Source organism: Lacerta agilis, chromosome 6 (assembly GCF_009819535.1).
Source record: "Lacerta agilis isolate rLacAgi1 chromosome 6, rLacAgi1.pri, whole genome shotgun sequence".
Lineage (NCBI taxonomy): Eukaryota > Metazoa > Chordata > Lepidosauria > Squamata > Lacertidae > Lacerta > Lacerta agilis.
Window position 1 is genome coordinate 82,594,057 of NC_046317.1, and position 21,461 is coordinate 82,615,517.

Genomic DNA, 21,461 nt, shown 5'->3' on the forward strand with positions numbered 1-21,461 from the left:
CTGACTCTTAGACATGAAGGTTGTGTACTCCCTCTGTTATCAGGGGTGGTGTGCCTCTAAATACCAGTTTCTAGAGGGGAATGTAGGAAGCTGCCAAACATCAAGTCAAACCATTGGTCCATCTAGCTCAGCATTGTCTGCACTGATTGGCAGAGGCTCTCCAGGGTCTCAGGCCTGGTTCTCTCCCAGCCCCACCTGGAGATGCTAGGGATTGAATCCGAGACCTCCCGCATCCGGAGCTGATGCTATGGTCACTGAGCTATGGTCCTCTCCCGACCCCACCCCCCAAGCGGGAGCTGTGGCTCCATGGATGAGTGCATACGTTGCAGTGAGAGGTCCCTTGGTCCAGCCCGTGGCATCCCATCTCCAGGTAAGAAGACTCCAAACTAAAATCCTGCCAGTCAGTGCAGACAATACTGCCCTTCCTTCGTTGTGTGCTGCTTTGTAGGCTTGGGTGCTAGGAGAACAGGACGAGGAGCTCCATAAGTCCTTGGGTCGGATCCTGCAGGGCTCCTATGCTGTTCGAAAAGTGCCCGCTATTTCCCTCCCTGCTGCCCTCAAGCATCCAAGCCCAGCGCCTTACAGACAGGGTGGGAGCAGACTTTTTTTTTTTAATTGGGAGCATTGCACTGCAAATCACGCGCCTGCACAGGAGGCAAAGCATCCTGCATGCATCCCTGACGTCCCCTATTGCAATACCCGCTTCTTATCTCTATGGCATCATAGGCAACTCCGGAGAGACAAGAGCTTCGCTCTACTCCCGGAAGTCTCGTTGGAAGCCCATAGATAGGGCTGGAGCCTCACGTGGTCCTTAAGCCTCTCCGCCCACCGTTACCCACAAACCTCCTGGCCGGGCACAGAGGTACAAATCGAAGAGGGAGCCACCTTAGTCTTGGATGGGGCTATTCCTGGTTCAGATTAAGAAGCCATTTTCTAGTGCCTCCCAGTTCACAGAAGGCGGGGCGAGTTGCAAACAACTTTAACGTGGCTGCGCAAAGGAGCCAACTCCTAGGGGATTTGTTTTATTTTTGTAGATACAGACAGGTATATTTGTATTTTTTCCCCTGTGCTTAATTGTTTTTAAATGACCCCCCCCCTTATTTAAATCCGGTGTTAGTATTTTAACTTTTATATGTTTTTAAGTAGGGCTGTAGTAAAAGATCTTGGTTAAACCCACTTAGAGGTTGTTGTGTTTTTTTTCGGGGGGGGGGAACATACACCATCAAATGGTGTGCAAAATCTTACGAAACGAAGGAGCGAATAAGCAGCAAGCGAGCAAACCAACCCGTAAGCCACTTTTTTTTAGTCCCGGTGTATAAGAATAGTAACCGAAAAATGGAAAGGAAGCCTATAAACCCGTAAGCCGCGGGGCGAATCAATAAAACCGTGAGAAGAAGCCCGGAAGTCGTCCGTGCGCGTGGCCTCTCTTTCCTTTTCGTGCCTCTGCGGCCTCGGCGCCTGAGGGCCCTTCGAGGGAGGAGGAGGAGGAGGAGAGCCGGACGCGTCCTGCGGTCGAGCGGAGCCCATGGAGGAGCCCGACTACCTGGGAAGCAGCGCGGCCGCCGAGTGGGGGGACGACGGCGGCGACGGAGGGGCGGTGAGAGCGGGGCCGCGGAGGGAGGTCTTTCGGGGAGGGTGTTGTTGTTGTTGTTGTTGTTGTTGTTGTTGAGGGTCTTGTTGTTGTTGTTATTTATTATTCCCCGCCCCCTCTTGTTTTTCTGAGGCTGTGCACAAGCCGAAAACCTTATTTTCCTCCCCGGGGGATTTACTGTATTTTCAGGAAAGCTGTAGGTAGTAAATTCAAAAGCAGCACCAAGAGGACAACTGTGGATGTGTTGCTCGTTGTTGTTGTTGTTGTTGTTTTGTTGTTGTTGTTGTTTATTGCATGAACAAACTCCCATCGTTCTAGGCGCGTTTTGCGATAGGGAATTTCATCAGGGTGAGAAGTTTCTGGGCGCAGTACTGCGCCTTAGATTTCAGATTTAAACTGCAGAGTTGTTAGGAAAGGAGGGCCTTTTTCTGCTTCCCCACTTCCGAAGACTGGAGAAGAGACCCTTTTAAGAATATTGGGGGAAGGACTACTAGACCATGTGGGAAATGAACATAATATTTTAGCTGCAGTTCATTCATTTTCAGCTTTGTATTCTTGTCATTAGAAAGGGGGCGCCTGGACGTTCTATTGTTGCTCCCATAACCTAGGTTTAAGGTGCCATTTAGCTCCTAGCTTTCATATCTGAGTTTCTAACACTGACACCATTGCTTTACATTTCCGGAGGGGCATGCATCTCCAGCATTTCCAGATAGGAGTGCAAAAGACTCCTGTTAGAGGCTCTGGAGAACTGCTAGTTGCCGTAAACTAGGAGTAGCCTACGCATGATGCTGTCTGGATGTTTATTTGCCACCAACTCCCATCATCCCAGACCATTAGCTTTGTTGTCTGGGGTGCACTCCACACTGGCTAAGCATTGGTAAAACTGACCTAGATGGACCTATAGTCTTCCCTAATAAAAGGCAGCATCCTATGTCCCAGTGCCTGTATGGCTGTTAACGTTGTAGCCACAGGATGAAGCAGTTTAATATGTGTTGCCGGGTTTTTTTGTTTTTGTTTTTTTTCTAACTGCATTCCTTAAAGGCGGGGGGGGGGGGGGGGGCTAACTTTGCCAACAAGTGTATTATAACATAAATCCAGTGTGGTGGGGAAAATAACAGTTTGCATTTCTGCACTTTCGAACAGCAAGATGATGAATATGGTGAAGAAGATGACGCTGGTGTCCAGCAGGAATGTTTGCAGAAATTTTCCACCCGAGATTACATCATGGAGCCCTCCATATTTAATACTTTGAAAAGGTAACGGCAGGGTGATTGTGGCGGTGTGGGTGGAAGAGGGAATGGTAGGAATGGTCAGTTAAGGGGCAATTTACTTCGAAATTTGATACTCCTTGATTTTTTAGATTTTGGCTCTTTTAACAGGTATTTCCAAGCAGGTGGCTCTCCAGAGAATGTGATCCAGCTCTTATCGGATAACTATACTGCTGTAGCTCAGACAGTAAATCTTTTGGCTGAGTGGCTCATTCAAACAGGTATGTTCCCAAAAATTGTTGGGGTTTGTGTGTGTATGTGACTGCTACTTTTTTTTTGCACAGCACCTTTATAAAATTGCTGATGGTGCATGCAAAAAACACATGCCTGCTATAGCAAATTTGTCTCGTTTTTTGAAGCATGACTAAAGACCCTTTGGGTTCCAATCTTTCCTACCTATTAGTCACTTTAAAATATTTTGACTACTGCTTTGAGTTATCATTGAGGGGGGAATAGACCTATGATTCAGAATCGGCTGCACTTTAATGGATGAGTTAACTGAGTAGCTAACATTTGGGATGCAAATAGATATGTCATATGAAAGCTTGCCAGCAGAATCAAAGTACTGTAAAATTAACATCTTCTGATTGTAATTGCCTCCTGGTTAAGTTTGGTAGAGAGAGGGTGTACTGTATGCGCTCCCTTGTCTCGAGGTTTAGTCACAGGAAGCATGAAGGAATTTCTGTTTGACAGACTTAGATTCATACACAGGGATCTCTCTCATTGCAGGTGTTGAGCCCATTCAAGTCCAGGAGACAGTGGAAAACCACCTGAAAAGCTTGCTGATTAAGCACTTTGATCCTCGGAAAGCAGATTCAATTTTCACAGAGGAAGGAGAGGTAATTCACATAACTTAATGCTGCCAAGTATGATATCCTTCTCAAAGGCATTTCTGGCTATAGTCAGTTCAAATGAGTACCGTACTTTTCCGTGTATAAGACTAGTTTTTTCCTGTAAAAATAATGCTAAAAAGTGGGGTTCGTCTTATGCATGGGTAGTGCATTGGGTGGGTGTTTGATTGGTTGCTGCCGTGCCTATCAGCGGCTATTGTGCGTGTTATTTGTTGCTGCGTCAGTGGGTGGTGTTGATTGGCCGATGCTATGGCAATTGGGTGGGCGATTGGCAGCTTCTGCCAGCGATGGGAAAGATGAGAGGTGGATTTTGCGACATGTGTGGGTGAGCAATTTTCGGCATTCCTCCCTAACAAAGGCTTGACATCTCTGGGAAATTCTCCCCCAAAGAAGTTCAACAACTTTGTGCCATCTCCCCCCATTTTCTTTTATTTTAGGTACCAAAAAATACGGGGCGTCATACACAGAAAAGTACAGTATATCCTCTGTAAATCAATAGATATAGATCACGAGTGGGATAGTGTTTTTTGTGCTCATGTTTCCCAGAGGCATATGCATGTTTCGGAGCAAAACATTCTTTTGGGAGCTTGAGAAGCATGCAAGTCCTTTAAATTTAGAGACACTGCATTCTTAAAATCTGAACAACTTAAAAGAACCACCTTGAAAAAGTGGTAAAACAAAATATATTATTATCATCGATATTATTATTACTTATTAAAGTTGTATACCTCTCTTCATCCATAGATCTCAGGGCGGTTCACAGCATTAAAAATACAAGATAAAAACACAAAATACATAATACAGTGGTACCTTGGGTTACAAACGCTTTGGGTTACAAACTCTGCTAACCCGGAATTGGTTGCTCCAGGTTGCAAACTTTGCCCCAGGATGAGAACGGAAATCATGCGCCGGTGGCGCGGAGGCAGCAGGAGGCCCCATTAGCGAAAGCGCACCTCAGGTTAAGAGCGGTTTCGGGTTAAGAGCGGACCTCCGGAACGAATTAAGTTTGTAACCCGAGGTACCCCTGTAATAACAAAACAAAACAATAACACACACCCCCAACCCACATTTATGTTGAACCTCTGCAGGCAAGTTCAAAAATGAGCAGCAGAGCCTATTTTCCTTTTTGTTTTCTTGCCTTGCACTGAGCCTTGCCTTGTCTCGCTGTGCTGCAGAGCAGGACCATTACATGCTTAACTCTATCTAGAGCTGCTTCATCCATTACTTTTTCCAACCTGGGATGTTTGTACTAGCTTACATTTGATTACACACACAAGTCTTGTCTTCTGCCATGGGTTCACAGACCTTGGGAGCCGTTCTGTGCAATGCCAGTTAATCTCGGGGGGGGGGGGATGCAAGTTGTCTTTCACACACCACCTGCTTTTTCTGGCTGCTTTCTAGTTAACTGATAGCAAAGTTGTGGTTGACTAGGCATTCGAGCTCCAAGGTGCAAATGCAACATTTCCCCCTGGACAGCACTACTTTTTCTTTAGGAAATTTTAAAGCTGTTTTAGAGCCTCAGGTTGATTTTTCTCAGCCTCTAGGACTGTGTCATTCTGGTTTTGTTTGTTTGTTTTGTTTTTTGGCAGACGCCAGCATGGCTTGAGCAAATGATAGCGCACACTACATGGCGGGATCTCTTCTACAAACTGGCCGAAGCTCATCCAGACTGTCTCATGCTGAACTTTACTGTCAAGGTAATTAATAATCTGTTTCAGTCAATTGAAAAACCATGTTATGAGCAAAAGGGGCGGGAAGAGAGTGAACGCAGAGCCATATCATATCATATCATATCATATCAGTGCAGGATGGCACTCATTAGGAACAGTAGGGTGGGAAGTAGGGAGGCCAACAGTAGGTGGAGCCAACTATTTCTGCTTTTTCCTCCATCTTCCTCTCTTTTGAGTTCTACAAGAGCATTGCTAAGGAGGAGGAAAAGGCTGACAGACAGTGCCATCCACTAGGACTGGTTGTAAGAAAGGAGGCAGGCAGGTGGGGGCAAACTGATGTTGGTGGTCCACTTGTCCTAATGGAGCAGCCTCCTCTGCTTTAGATGAAAATGGCATGTGGTGTGTGCTGAAAATTAAGATACCAACCAGTTAGGGCTTGTTTCCTCAGTAAATCAGAGGTGCAAGCACATTAGCACTCTTTTTCATTTTTATCGGCACATTGTGTGGTCAACAAAGATGGACCCAAGGTTGTCACGGCGAGCTTTCCTGAAGCCGTGCTGCAAGCATTAATAATAATAATAATAATAATAATAATAATAATAATAATAATAATTTATTTATTTATACCCCACCCATCTTGCTGGGGTTCCCCAGCCATTAGACCTGAAAGAAGCATTGTGTTGCAGTCGGCAAACTAAGGTCCCATCATCACCATACATTTAATGCGCCATTTACCACTTTGAAAATCATGCGAGAATCCTGGGAGCTGTAGTTTGTTAAGGATGCTGGGAATTGTACCTCTGTGAGATCAGCGCAGTTAACAAGTACCGTTCCCAGGATTCTCTATGACTGTTACACGTGTATAATAGTGCTTTAAATTTATATGGGGTGTGACTTAGGTTGCAGTCCATACTTGTGTGCCGGAAGATGACTATGTGGTGGGCTCTCCGGTTTGCAAATATGTCCAAGGCCCCAAAATCATAGAATTGTATAGTTGGAAGGCATCCTGAGTGTCATCTAGTCCAACCCCCTGCAATGAAAATGTAATGGTATCTGCCGAAATGCATGCATGGAGGTTCTTCTGAGCATGAACTTCCCTTTGGCCTGCAAGTGCTGCACTTGACTCAGCTGCTGATACTTTTGTTACAGCTTATCTCTGACGCTGGGTACCAAGGGGAGATAACCAGCGTATCAACAGCATGCCAGCAGTTGGAAGTTTTTTCTCGAGTTCTGCGTACTTCTCTGGCTACTATCTTAGATGGTGGGGAAGAAAACCTGGAGAAGAATTTACCTGAGTTTGCTGTAAGTCTCTTTTTTCTACTCTAATTCTTGTTTTTTATGATGCATCTGATGTCCCAAAGGTCCCTGATTTGGGGAGGATGTGAGGAGCCTCCCACAAATTGTACTGAGACAGGTGACCCCTTTTATGGACCATTTCCCAATATGCCAAAGCTGCACGGCCAGACTCCCATTTCCCTGCTGACTAGAAAATGAGTTCTGTACTCCAGAATATTTTGTTGTCCTCCTAGATTCTCTGCTATTGTGCTTGCTCCGGCTACACTAAAATTGGAATGATACAGAGAAGATTCTCCCCTATTCCCATCTCAGCTAAGCATGCCAAACCACTTTTTGTGTTGCCTCTGCCTCCATAAATCGGAAGATACTGTTATTACTTCCTTTTGAAAGGGTTAGTCATTTTTAGAGCAGCTGCTCATCTGTGTCTCGGTGTATTTGCAGAAAATGGTGTGCCATGGTGAACACACGTATCTCTTTGCCCAAGCGATAATGTCCATATTATCTCAAGAAGAGCAAGGTGGCTCTGCTGTACGCAGGATTGCTCAAGAGGTTCAGCGGTTTGCTCACGAGAAGTAAGATCTTGCTGCATTTAAAGCTCTTTTTCTTAATTTATCTGTGGCTCTGCTTGCCCTGTGCTCTCCCAGTTTAGATGTAAGCTCGGTGAAAAAGGAAAACTGGTCCAACCCACTTGTGCAGTTCATTTTAGGAAGTTAATTGAAACTAAAGTATGGCGTGAGAACGTGGCGCTGGCAGAATACCTGGCGCATAGGTTTTTGTGGTTTTCCCCAGAGCAGTCCTTCCGCCTTAGGTGCATCATTGGGAGTACACAAAGCCTTCTGACTCCTGGGACTTGCAGCTGTATTTCATGCACAAATCAGCAGGTATTTCTGAACTGAAAGACTCCACAGTATCCTGCAGCAGTGTCTTAAGATATGCAAGAGAGGACCTTTCCTTTCGTGTTTGAATTATGAGGGCATAAAGGGACGCATTCTTACTGACGCACAGCTGTGCAACTCCCTGCCCCTAGAGGGGTCATTGGTGCCCGAATGTCTTTCAAACATTTTGTAAGATTGTTCAGCTTGTGTTTTCAATTAGTAGCCAGGGTTAAGCAGATAGGGGGCTTAGGAAAAGGTGGGATAGGGATCCATATGTGTGAACTATGTATTTATAATTGAAACAATCATCAAAGTACAGTGGTACCTCGGTTTACGAACTTAATCCGTTCCAGAAGTCCGTTCTTAAACCACGGTGCACTTTCCCTAATGAGGCCTGCCTCCCACAGGTGCCCCTCCACCATTCGGCTTCCGTTCGTAGACCGAGGTAAAGTTCGCTAACCGGAACACTACTTCCGGTTTTTCGGAGTTCTTATACCGAATCATTCATAAACAGGGCTGTTCTTAAACCGAGGTACCACTGTATAAGTAAACTTAATAATGCAATGCAGCAATGGGCTAGATGATAAGTAACTCTGGTCTATTTGATGATAAGCACTTCTGGGCCCAAACCCAATCTGAAGGGTGCTGCTCTGCGTATCTTGATCATGGGGTTCTTTTGGGTCATTTTTAACCTGCTCAGCACCCTTGGAAGTCGTTTATTGTTTGCTCCTGTTGGCAATCTAGCACCTCTTAGTCTACAGATCATCTAAAGTTCTCTCTTGTTCTTGTTTTGACCTTCTCAAGAGGCCACGATGCTAGTCAGATCACTTTAGCTCTGGGAACGGCTGCCTCGTACCCTCGAGCCTGCCAAGCACTTGGTGCCATGTTATCGAAAGGAGCATTGAACCCAGCAGACATCACAGTCTTGCACAAAATGTTTTCAAGCATGGATCCTCCTCCGGTAGAACTGGTAAGTATCAGTAGCTTCTTTTGAAGAAGCTTTTTTTCTGCTACGCTTTCAACGGCATCAAGGACTGTGCAAAGTGTAAACAAAATAAATAATAATAATAATCCTTCCAGTAGCACCTTAGAGCAGTGTTTTTCAACCACTGTTCCGCGGCACACTAGTGTGCCGCGAGATGTTGCCTGGTGTGCCGTGGGAAAAATTGAAAAATTACTTTATATATAGTCAATATAGGCACAAAGTTAAATTTTTTAACATTTTCTAATGGTGGTGTGCCTCGTGATTTTTTTCATGAAACAAGTGTGCCTTTGCCCAAAAAAGGTTGAAAAACACTGCCTTAGAGACCAACTAAGTTTGTTCTTGTCATGCTTTTAAGGATTTCATAAGGCACCTTTGCATCTTGGCTTGCCTCCTTTCCCTCTAACCTTTGTTGTTTTTCACATGAGTTGCTAGCAACTACGCAGACACTATGAATGTAAGGAAAACAGAACTATCCCTTAGCACCTCTAATAGCACAATGCCAAAAATAATTGCTAGCATATTTAGAAAGTTATTCAAAGTCCACAGTGCTTCACATACACTGTCTCATTACATCCCCTTCTACAGCCCTATTAAGGTAGGCTATATACTAGTCGAGTGACTGAGAGGCAGTGGCTTGCCTAAGATTACCTTCAGAGTTTGTGACTGAGACAAGGTTTCAGCCAGGGATTCATGACTTGCAGTTGTAAATTGCTCTATGAGCTTTCCCCGACTCCAAAAAGATGTTGGCATGTTTACCTTCCTTATCCTTGGTACTATAACACAGTGTGCCTTGGATAATGAGGACAAAAATAAAAATGAGTGTGTTCGCAATCTATTTATTATCTAGGCCCAGGGATAGGGAAATTTGTGGCCCTCCAGGTGGTGCTGAAGTACAACTCCCATGATCCCGGATCATTGGCCATCTGGGCTGCGACTGATGGGAGCGCGAGTCCAACAATGTCTTGGAGGACCACAGATCCCCCCCCCCGCTCTAGGCCATCCCGTTGACCAGGCTTTTCAGTGGTTTGGGGATACTATGTGATTTGGGTAAAATCAACTCTTGGTATTTTTAATTGAAATGGTATTTTGATTGCGGCATTAGGACTCTTTACTAAACCTTGTCTATGAAATCCACTTTACTAGAAACATGATCATGGTATAGATTCTGCGTTTGGTGACTCTTAAAACCATCTGAAAGCTCGAAAGCTCATACCAATGACAAACTTAGTTGGTCTCTAAGGTGCTACTGGAAGGAATTTTTAAATTTTGTTTCAACTGGCAGACCAACACGGCTTCCTACCTGTTCTTAAAACCATGGTTTCGTATGAGCCGCCTCTTGTCATGTTTTGTTGTTGTTTATCTATTTATCACAACCATATTGCATTTATATGCTATTTTTCTCCATGGAGCTCACAGGTGGCCCACATGCTTATCCCCTTTCCTCATTTAATCCCCACAACAACCCTGTGAGGTAGGTTAGGCTGAGGGGCAGTGGCTGGCCCAAGGTCACCCTGTGAGATTCATGGCCGAGTAGGGATTTGAATCCGGGTGTTCCAGGTCCTAGTCCGACACTCTAACCATTACACCGCTCTGGCTCATACAGATGTCCTGTATTACTGTTTCTCAGATCAGAGTTCCCGCTTTCCTGGATCTCTTCATGCTATCGCTGTTTAAGCCAGGTGCCAAGATCAATCAGGACCATAAACACAAATACATTCATATTTTGGCATATGCAGCTAGCGTTGTGGAAACATGGAAAAAGGTAAGCTCAGCTGAGTGCTGTTCTATTGTTTCAGGCGTAAACTGGTGCATTAAAGCAGGGTAAAGGGTGTGCTTATGTTATGTTTCATCGTAATTTAGAATAAAGGCACTGACATCCCCAAGGGTATAAGGAAAGTTTTCTTATATGCAGCCACAGCCACGAGGGTGCTTATTGCAACATATTGGAAAAATGACAAACTCCCTACCAGAGCTGAATGGTTACTCAAATTGTCAGAATATGCAGAATTAGCCTCTTATGGGGGCGGAAATCGGATAAATCCAGACAGTACATTCTAGAATGGGATAATTTTAAGAATTATTTGAGAAGTAGCTGCAACTTAAACACAGTAGAATTATGGTGCTGGAGGAGACTCTTGAGAGTCCCATGGACTGCAAGAAGATCAAACCTATCCATTCTGAAGGAAATCAGCCCTGAGTGCTCACTGGAAGGACAGATCCTGAATCTGAGGCTCCAATACTTTGGGCTCCTCATGAGAAGAGAAGACTCCCTGGAAAAGACCCTGGTGTTGGGAAAGATTGAGGGCACCACAAGGAGAAGGGGACGACAGAAGACGAGATGGTTGGACAGTGTTCTTGAAGTTACTAACATGAGTTTGACCAAACTGCGGGAGGCATTGGAAGACAGGAGTGCCTGGCGTGCTCTGGTCCAAGAGGCCATGAAGAGTCGGACACGACTAAACAACAACAACAGCCTTTGAATGATTTCTGTAAATAATATATATGAAAGAAAATGATTTTGAAATAGAAAAGAGAAATTTCACAATATAATAATGATAAATTAGAGCAAGATGTTTAATACAAAAGAAAATATGGAGAGGATGGGAAGTCATAGGTTTCTGTATAAGGCATATAGTTGAAATTGTATGTATCTTTTGCGAATATTGCTATTTTTATTGGATTGATCAAAATGAAGATGACTATGTGTTGTATATATAGGAAAATGACTAATAAAAGCATTTAAAACTGGGGGAGGGGGGATAGAATAAAGCTGTAAGCTTGACTCCTGTCAACAACTTAAGTTTCTTTTACAGAGCACTTTTTAAAATGCTCAAAGTGTTTTTTGTACAGTATGTCAGTAAACAACAAGCCTGCAAGGTGAGCTACTATTGGCATCCTTATATTACAGGTTTGGGGTAGGGGGACTGAGGATGAAAGACTAGCCAGCTGATAGCTTAAGCCATCTCAGTTTTATGCTATCAAATGAACCTGTCGACCCATCAGCTATTGCATGCCTTCATGGCTCCTTCCCTTAGGATATAAATGGGTCACCTTCCGCTTTGATCAATAAATTGTCCTTGCATATCTTCATGGCATGAGATTGGAAATTCTTCTGCACATTACCTAATGATATTATCCTGTTTGTGGAAAGCGAAAGGCATGCAGAGAGCTCAAAAACGTTGACTCTTCAGGAAGGTTGACGAAATTGCAATCTGTACCATGCGCCAGTTCTGCTGTCATGACTCTGCTTTTCTCCCATACCACATTGTATCGCACTTTTAGAACAAGAGAGTGAGCATAAATAAAGATGAACTCAAGTCCACCACAAAAGCAATTGAAACTGTTCACAATCTTTGTTGCAATGAAAATAAAGGCGCCTCTGAACTCGTAGCAGAACTGAGTACCCTCTACCAGTGCATCAGGTAAATCTTGGAAGAAGATTTTGACTAATTTGCTTGAGAATAAAGCTTGCATTAATGGGGAAACACTTCAGTACAGATATTTATATGCCATATATTACCTCAGAGAGATTATTACCATATTTTTCGCTCCATAAGATGCACTTTTTTCCTCCTAAAAAGTAAGGGGAAATGTCTGTGCATCTTATGGAGCAAATGCATGGTCCCTGGAGCCGAATTGCCCAGGGGCCAAAAGCAGATCCTGCTTTTCTTTTCTTCTTACAAAGAGAGAAGGGGGTGTTGAAAGGAAGCCGCTGAACAACAACTGTTCAGCAAGTGATCTGGGAGAGAGATAAGGCTCCCTTTCCAGCCCCGCCCCCTTGCCCAGGCCTCCATTGTTGAATGCAGAGGGAGGCTGTTTGTTTCCCCAGCGACATGTGACTGGCTGATTAGATTATCTGTCTGGAAACTGTAGAAATGGCTGTAGGACTAGAAGCTGCAGAACTGTGAGTTGGACCCCATAAAAACGGGGCTTTTCCTCTTTGAAAAAGAAGCTGCACCACTTTCAGCTGATCCTCAAAAAAGGGGGCTTTTCCCTTTGCAAAAAAAGCTGCACCACTGAGCTGATCCTCAAAAAAAAACAGGGCTTTCCCCCTTTCCTTCTCTAAAAACTAGGTGTGTCTTATGTTCAGGTGCGTCTTATGGAGCGAAAAATACGGTATTTATAAACCAGCTAATAACATTTCTGGACAGCTTACAATAATAAATAGTGAAATACAAATGAAAAACTTACGTTCACTGCAGCCTTTGATACCCTTAGGATGAAGGTTATTTCCATGGGCTGCTAACTGTTTGGACTTTGACCCTTGCCTGTTGGTTGTTTCTTTCTTTGTTTATTATTAAGTGGAATCCAACAGAGCAGTGAGTCTCTCGTTCTGTGAGTGAATTTCTCATTGTACAACAGAACATTCTTCCCTGCTCTGCCCCCCCCCCCCATGTAACGTTCCCCCAACCCTTTGGAACAAATTTAGAGAAGGTGTGGGGCAAAGTTGTGGAGATCCTCACCCTTTTCAAATGCAGGAGTTGAACATTAGTATTAATAATAACTTATCATTTTATTAGCTAGGCTTCTGTGTCGTGGGGAGAGACTTTCAGTACCCTTGCTTAAAGCAAATCAGTTTTCTTAAAATGTTAGGATCTGTTTTTCCAACATTGATCCACAGAAGAAACAACAAGCACCCCTTCCTGTGTGGGGGTCAGTATTGTTCTGCAGCTTAGGCATTTTCCAGATTTGTCCGACAGCTCAGGGTCACATGAGGCAATGTCAGACTGGAAAGACTGCAACAGCGAAAGAGAAATGGTGAGATCCTGGTGGACCTTCAGATCTGGGAGCTCCCAATGGACAACAGGTTAAAGCATTCAGCTGTAGCTTGTTTGGGACAGATGTGCCTCTGTAAGATGAATTTTCTTTTTGAAACCAATCAGTATTAATTGATGTTTTCTTGTTTTATGGTTACTTCTGCTGAATTTACTCTCTTGTGTTGCATACCATCTTGAATTTTTTAAAATAGGAGTGCATACTGTAAATACATAAATCGTTACATAATATTTAGCCTGGCTTCTCTATATCTTTTAGGTTTCCAGTAGTAGCAATGGGGGTACTGAAATGGGTTGACTGGACAGTGTCAGAGCCCCGATATTTCCAGCTTCAGACTGATCATACTCCAGTGCACTTGGCGCTGTTGGATGAGGTAAGGTCAATGCTATATGTGTGTCTGTGCGCATGCACGCTACATTTAATTCAACATGACAATGTGTTTTGTGTGATTTACTTCTGCTGGTCCTGGGGGGAAGGGGCAAAGAGTTTTGCAGGGCATTGAAGCTCTACCTCTTAACCACTGGAAATCGCACTCACATCCCCTCTGGTTGTTGAAAGTTCACCAGGCTTTGCATGTGTATGCGTTAAGGTGCCCCATTTTGCCAACCATGAGGACTAGAAGCTTTAGTTTGTTCCTAAGTGAAAGCTGGTATTTGGGGGATGCTGAGCATTTGATCCAGTATCAAATTCTTCACTTGTCCAGAATTGTGGGATAACTGCATAGCCCTGGCTAAGATTCACAGAAGCATTAAGGTTGAAAGCTCTGCGTGGAGTTTAAGGCCCATAATTTATTTATTGTGGTATTTCTAGACCAGCATATCATAAAATACCAGGCTGGTGATACAGTAATAACAGAGAAAAAACAATAGGAAACAGTAGACATAATCGTTAAAGTGATTTGCTAACAATAATACAGTCGTACCGTGGAAGTCAAACAGAATCCGTTCCGGAAATCCGTTTGACTTCCAAAACATTCGAAAACCAAAGCACGGCTTCTGATTGGCTGCAGGAAGGTCCTGCAGCCAATCAGAAGCTGCAGAAGCCCTGTTGGATGTTCGGCTTCCAAAAATAGTTCGCAAACCAGAACAGTCACTTCTGGGTTTGCGACGTTCAGGAGCCAAAACATTCGGGAACTAAGCTGTTCAACTTCCAAGGTACGACTGAAAGATCAGCTGTAAAGCCCTATCAGCAGAGAAGAGGCATCCTTTTCAGCAAACAGTTCCCATCCTTTTCCATCCCCTGCGCCCAGATTTTTTCTACCCCTTGTCCATGAGCATTGTGGAAGCATGTATTTTAGGAACAGCTTAGAAATGTGGCTTGCATTTACCTCTTCATTCAGCCACTAGCTGGTAACGGTTCTGAAATGACTACTGTCTTCTCTGCACCTGCAGCAATTTGAGGTGTTAGGATGGATAGCATATCAGACTACAAAAGGTAGGATCACATTTTTTAGCATTGCCCTTTAAAAAAACCAAACAAACCACAGTGTGTAAAAGAAAAGAATCTTGCCTCGACTCTTCCTCTCTCATCCTAATTTAGTTTAGTCTTTTGTGTGTGTGGGAGCTTTGAAAGTGAGGTGCCCTGTGTTCAGGCTGAAGTGGCAGAGCCTGTTAGGCCATCTCTTTCTGCTGTGCGTATGTAGACCCGGACTCTGTGTTTAAGAATTCCAAGTTGGGTATTTGCTAGAACGTGAAAGATTTTGCAGGTGATCCATCTGGGTTGGTCAAGTTGGAACTCTGGAATGAGGGGCTGTGATGTGTGTTAATACGTTTTCATATAATAATAGAATTGTAGAGTTGGAAGGGACCCTGAGGGTCATCAAGTCCAACCCTCCAACCATGCAGGAATATGCAGCTGTCCTATACGGGGATCAAACCTGCAACTTTGGCGTTATCAGCCCCACACTCTGACCAACTGAGCTATCCAGAATGTGTTTTAAGAATGCGTGTCTTAAAGCACTTGTCTCTTGACCAGGTTTTTGTGTTAATAGGAATCTTTAGGACCTTACGTATTTGCCTTCTGGTTTGCAGATCAGTACATGCCATCAACTTCTTCATCCTCTGGTCCTGCAGCTTCTGGTCAAACTCTTTGAGACAGAGCATTCTCAGCTCGATGTCATGGAACAGGTGATGAAAATTCAGGGGTTTAGATTTTGCTCAGGCCTTTTTTCTCCTTCTCACTTCTGTGCTACAGAACTGAAGCAGGTTGCCCAAGCTAGCCTGGGAGCTGTTATTTTGTGAAGTTGCTGGGGGGGGGTGTTCAGGGGCTGCATACCTTTATGCCACTTTTGTAGCATAGGCAACAATGTCCTCAGGGTGTTGCCCCCAATCTTGGGGATTCTTCTCTTCTGCAGAATTTAGCAGGCATCTGCAGGATTCTTGAGGGAAATAACCGTGCCTTGTAGTTGCTGGGCAGAATTCTGTTTTTATTTAAGAGACACTGAACAAACCAGAGGATGGGACAATCCTGCAGCATTCCCCTTCCAAATGATCTGTTGCCAAATCCTATTCCAGTCATCTCTGATCAGACAATACAGCCTAGGGCTGAGGCAAGTTTGAGTTCAGAAATAGCTGGAGACTGCTTTCCCCATCCCCGTACTAAGAAATGAAAGTTACATCTCCATATTCTCATTGATGGAGAATATAATCTTCTTGTGGGGCCAAGAAAAGAGAGTTTGTTCTTGTACATTCTCCTGTACGTGGGTTCAGCTGGCAATAACTAGACAGATGCATCATCAGTAAGGGCATTTCAGTTACTACCTCCCATCTCGGCTGATATCCTTGCCAATTGTCCATTGTGCCAAAAATCAAGAGTTGCGTAACTTCTTCACCCAAGGCTATAAAAGTTTACATAACTTTGTTGGTATAATATATTTAGGTCTTGAGCTGGCATTGGCTGGCAAGTCTGTGGGCAGGCAAGAAGTAGTATTTCACAAAACTCTTAACTTATTCATGGAATTCAACCTTGCAGTTTAGTGGTGATCCTGGGCTTCAGAAGGGGAACAGATACAGGGAAGATAGATCGAGCAAACTGCCATTACTTATGACAGCTGAATGTAACCTCAGTGTTCAGCAGGATGCTGCCTCCAAGAACCAGATGTTGGAACAGAGGAAGCGATTTATTGCCGCTTGCAAACTCCCCAGAGACATCTGAAAAAGCATCTCGTGGCAGAAGGAGCAGCGAAGGCAGAACTCTCAGAAATGACAAGCTGGTAGAACAGAGTGGGGCATTGCTGAGGGCAGTTGGCAACCCTTTCCTTCTCCAAAGCAAGATCAGGAGGGCTGGATGTGGGGAGTGCGGGCACAGGCCTGCTGTTGGAACTCATGGCTGTCAAAGGAAGCTGTGTGAGTCAGACCCATGGGCAAGAGCAGCCTTTTTTCTCATTCGGCAAGGCAGGTCTTGTCTTCTTTAAATGGTTAATGCAGTTTGGAATCTTTGCTAGAGAATGAACAGATCCCTCAGTTACACTGTCTTAAGTTTTTACATAGGCTGAGTTTCAACAATAAATGTCCTGCCTTGTTTGTCCTTTCAGCTGGAACTTAAAAAAACCCTTCTGGACAGGATGGTTCACTTGCTCAGTCGAGGATACGTCCTTCCGGTGGTTGGCTACATACGGAAGTGTCTCGAGAAGCTGGACACGGACATTTCCCTGATCAGATACTTTGTGACTGAGGTCAGTGACTACATGTTACCTGCAAAGCTGTGTTTATGCAGATTAGTTTGCATTGGCTCATTAAATTGGGAGCCTTAAGACTACGTAGTTGCCTTTTGGTTATTTTATTTGCAACACGGGTATCCCACCTGTCCTTAACAAGCCTTCCAACCGAGTCAGTAAAAACAAAAGATCCAAGCCTATAGTCAAGTCATCCACTAAAAGGCCAGGAAAGCACCTAAATGATAATGTAGCCAAACTTACATTTCTGAGAAGGGAATACGTAAAAGCTAGAGTGCCATCACAGAAAAGGCCGTTGGTAGTCACCACCCAAGTAACCTATGAAGGCAAGGCACTTGGAGCAAGGCTTTGAGTATCACATGGCTCTCGGATGGTTTTGTTCTGATATTGTAGATGGAACAAATAGATAGAACTTAAAACATACAGAATGATTTGGAATATGTTGATTGCTGATAGACTTATGGGCTTACGTCCAGTATAACACGAAGCAACTGTCCTATCAGTTCAAAGGTTTACACTTGTACAATGGAACATTCTCCTCCCACCTGCCCACTAAATCTGTTCTGGGTTTTCCACCGACCCTGTGGAGCAGGTTTGGGGAGGGTCCGGGTATTGTGGCGAGTGGTTGTTGTTTTGAGGGGGGGAGATTGGAGGTCCTGTGGCACAAGGGTAAATCCTTGTGCTGATGGGACTGTTACTTCATGCTGTGTTGGGTAGAAGGCACGGTTGCCAGAAACTGAAGGAATAATGCTGTCCTCATTTTGCTTACCTCTACCTTGCCTGAAACAGCTGCTGCTGTAGAGTCGTACCTCAGGTTGCAGACGCGATCCGTTCTGGGGTGCCGTTCACACCCTGAAATGCTGTGGGTGGGATCCAACTAGCACATCCTGCCCATGCAAGCAGAAATCTTTGCATTATGTGCCTTCCCCCCCCCCCCCCCCGAACAGACGCCCTGCACCCTACCCAAAATCTGGCCCGGTAGGTTGGGGGAACCCCAGAACAGATTGGCGGAGAGGGGGAGAAGTCCCATTGCAACAACACGATGCTTTAGTCAGCACTACACTGCATGCAACTGTCATTTGTGTTCAGAATTGCAGAAGCATGTTTATAAGTTTCTGTTAAACGACGAACTACTCTCTGAGATCAAGAGACAATGCATCAACCATCAACCACCATCTCTATTTCCACATGTTGAAACAGTGTAAGCCACAGTCTTCTGCTATCTCAATTATCTCCCCAGGTGCTGGATGTCATTGCTCCTCCGTATACCTCTGACTTTGTGCAGCTTTTTCTTCCAATATTGGAGAATGACAGCATTGCAGGAACGATTAAGACCGAAGGCGAGCATGACCCTGTCACGGAGTTCATAGGTAAATTGTTTCCCATGCTTTTGAGTTTCCATTCAGTTTATTCAGCCCTCACCAGAGCTAACAAGTTGACTTAACTGAGGACTTCTGAACAAAGCTCCTCATGAGTGATCTACCTTTCCCGGGCCTTGGGCTGCTCACCAGTGTAGAACAATTGTCCCTGGCCAGCAGAAATTTAAGCATCTATAGCCTGCTTTAATGCAAACCATAGATGGGCTAGCAATCAATATTGAGGAACTGGAGTGCCAAAGTGCTTCATGGCATCCTAAAGCCCAGTTAATGTTTTGTGGCCTAAGTTTTGGTAACACACAAGAACCTCCTGCTTTATCAGTGTATTGAGTGGATAGCAGAGATGCTGGGTGTTCGTGCATGGCAACTGGAGGGCTGTCCCCACTGTGGAAGGATGTGTGGATCCAGAATTGGCCTCCAAAGTCACTTACAGTCTCATTGTCTTCCATAAACATGGTTTTAACAATCTTACTTGTCTAAGAGTGATTGCCAAAGGAGGAGGAGGGCTGTTTTGCAAGGAGAGATTGGCATATGAATGAATGGTACTGAATGAACAGTATCTGTTTTTTTGTGTGAATTGATTAAAAAATGAGCCATGCAGGTCATCATGTCTTGTTTACTCTGTTTTCTTTAAAGCTCACTGTAAATCGAACTTCATCATGGTCAACTGAACCAGCAGAGACACCCACTTACAGTTGCTGTGGATGAACTGCAGAGCGACATAATGCAATTTGCATCAAAGAACCGGAAGGAAGAGCACTTTGTTGGTTGCTGTTTTAGGTGGACTAGGAGTTTCATACTGCTGGGCTTCCAAAATGCTGAAACTAGGACAGAGTTTAGCTGAAATTAATTGGTTTTCCAGCCCCCAAACCTTGGAGCATCAGGAAGGACAGAAAACACTTGCTTGCGACTCCAAATATAGGACCTGTGCTGTTTGTGTAGCAGAATTGAATGTATGTGAGGGGAAAGCTAGCACTAGTGTTCCTAGCCTTAGTTCCCGGAAGGGGGGGGGGGATGCATTCTTCCAGTGTGTGGTTGACGTCTTGCAGCATATTGGGCTAAATCCTGTGTTACTAATTTCCAACAGGGAATGATTCCTTCCCACACCCTTCTGCTCAAGCGACAGTTGTGCCTAGAAGGGTACCGTGTGAATACTTCTCACACACAGTTTGATCCTTGACAATCAGATAAAACGAGGGATGGGGAACCTGCTGACTGCTAGGGGATGCTGAAGTAAAAATCCCATCTGTTACCATTGGCCTTGCTGGCTGGAGCTGATGGGAGTTGGAGTCTAGATCTGCTGGACCCCTGCTGTAAACATCTGTATGGGATGATTGACAAAATTACTTGTCTCCCCCACGTTATAAATATATTCGTGTGCGTCTTGTACTGAAAGTCATGGTAGTGTTCAGTCACTTTGCTGGTTCCTACTGCATTCCAGAAGACACTTGTGAAGCCCTTTCTTCATATATAAATGATACACAATATTGGCAGAACTTACTTATGCGTCACAGTGTTTACAGACTATCGCCAGACCCTGGTGAAGAATCACTGGCCTTATTGGAGGGGAAATCTCAATCTTAACAGATAAGTTTCATTACTGTGAAAAAATAGGTCTTGTTAAAATTATCTGAGTGCATCAAAATCAAAACAGCACTAATTTTTCTTGACACAAAGTAGGTTAAGTTGTATTTTTTATTAAATTCATTTTTTATTAAATGTTGCGTGAGTTTCTTTGACAGCAATACCTTTACATACATGGTAGATGCTTTGGGGAAAGTGTTTTATCTTTCTAAAGTTTGGGGGGTTTTGCTTGTTGGTTTTAAATGGTATTGTACTGATATGTTGCATATAAATCAATTTCATTCACATTTCTGTGCACTGCCCTAGAATCTTTTGATGAAGGGTGGTTAAGGAATATTTTAAATATAAATAAATACAGTGCAAAGTGTAATCATGGACACTTAGTTGGTGGAGGAAACTTAGCTACTGAACCAGACAAAAGGCTGGTGTGGATGTGTGTTTTTCTCATCAAGTACAGAAAATAGACAGATCTCCCTCACAGGTTGTATGCTACAGTCCAGAAGGGATCTGAATAACCAAAGCTCAAGACTGTTTAGCTTATGAGGTATACAAAAAAGTATCGGGTGTTATGATTGTAATACTGTACAACAAAACCAAAACACCAAACCGGCTTGCATATATAATGGAACAATTTTACTCAAACACATTAAAGTGCAGCGTGCATGTCAAAGCCTGAACTACTTGTTCATAAGTATCTCCAGGATTTGACATGCACTCTGCACTTTAGTGTGTTTAATTGAGTAAAATTGTTCCTTATATTTGCAAGCCGGTTTAGCTTATGAGCCACCAAACTCAGCCTGCATTAGCTGTGAATTCTAGCTTACAAGGTACTTGGCAACCCTTGTTTGTGCCATTCCCAATATGGAGCAAAAACAGGCTGTGATTGGCTGGTGGCGTTGCTGAGCTTGGTCATAGGTTAACCAAATCACACAGCCTGACACCCTGGGGAGCTTGTGCAGAAATAGCTTGCAGCCACTGTTTTACCCTTACTTGAAACAGTGGGTGCCAGAAGCCAGGGTGAACAGGACGATGGGGTGGAGGCAACGCTCAGCTGTAATCTCACAAGGAGTGCTGGCCTGCTGCTGCTAGTTTTAGCACAACCCTCCATAGTCGGCTAGTGGATTCTGATCTGTTCTGCAGCTTATGAGAAAAGAGAATAGAGACTGCAGAAGGCAAGATAAGTAGCTGTGACCCTGCTCTAAGCAGCCTTAAAAGCCACACCCATCTCCAGGGGAGACGAGATAGGTCAATGTGGGGTAACAACAAGAATGCCAAGTGTTAAAAATATGAGCTGATACTGCTAGGAAGCACTAGGAGACTTCTGCTCCTTAATGCTTACCAGCCAGTTCAGCAGCTTGTAGATGGATGAGTGCAAATCCTGAGCTTGACCAGGGATGGGAGACCATAATTTCCATCAGCCCAAATGATCTGGGATTATTTGGGGTGGGGGTGCAGACCCAACAACCTATTGGAAGGTAACAGGCTGCCCACTTTTGGGCAAGACTGAAAGGAGGAC

At 44.2% G+C, this 21,461-nt stretch overlaps 1 protein-coding gene across 1 annotated transcript; it reads left to right on the forward strand.

Annotated features, from left to right (window-relative positions):
* The first annotated feature begins 1,479 nt into the window (after positions 1–1,479).
* NELFCD (negative elongation factor complex member C/D) lies at positions 1,480–19,091 on the forward strand. Its single transcript, XM_033153638.1, has 15 exons — positions 1,480–1,597; positions 2,735–2,847; positions 2,971–3,080; positions 3,589–3,698; positions 5,300–5,407; positions 6,530–6,682; positions 7,118–7,248; positions 8,356–8,521; positions 10,164–10,298; positions 11,819–11,958; positions 13,571–13,685; positions 15,343–15,438; positions 16,845–16,985; positions 18,226–18,355; positions 18,998–19,091. Exons 1-15 carry the CDS (start codon positions 1,526–1,528, stop codon positions 19,030–19,032), a joined length of 1,755 nt encoding a protein of 584 aa, XP_033009529.1. The 5' UTR covers positions 1,480–1,525; the 3' UTR covers positions 19,033–19,091.
* The last annotated feature ends 2,370 nt before the right edge of the window (positions 19,092–21,461 follow it).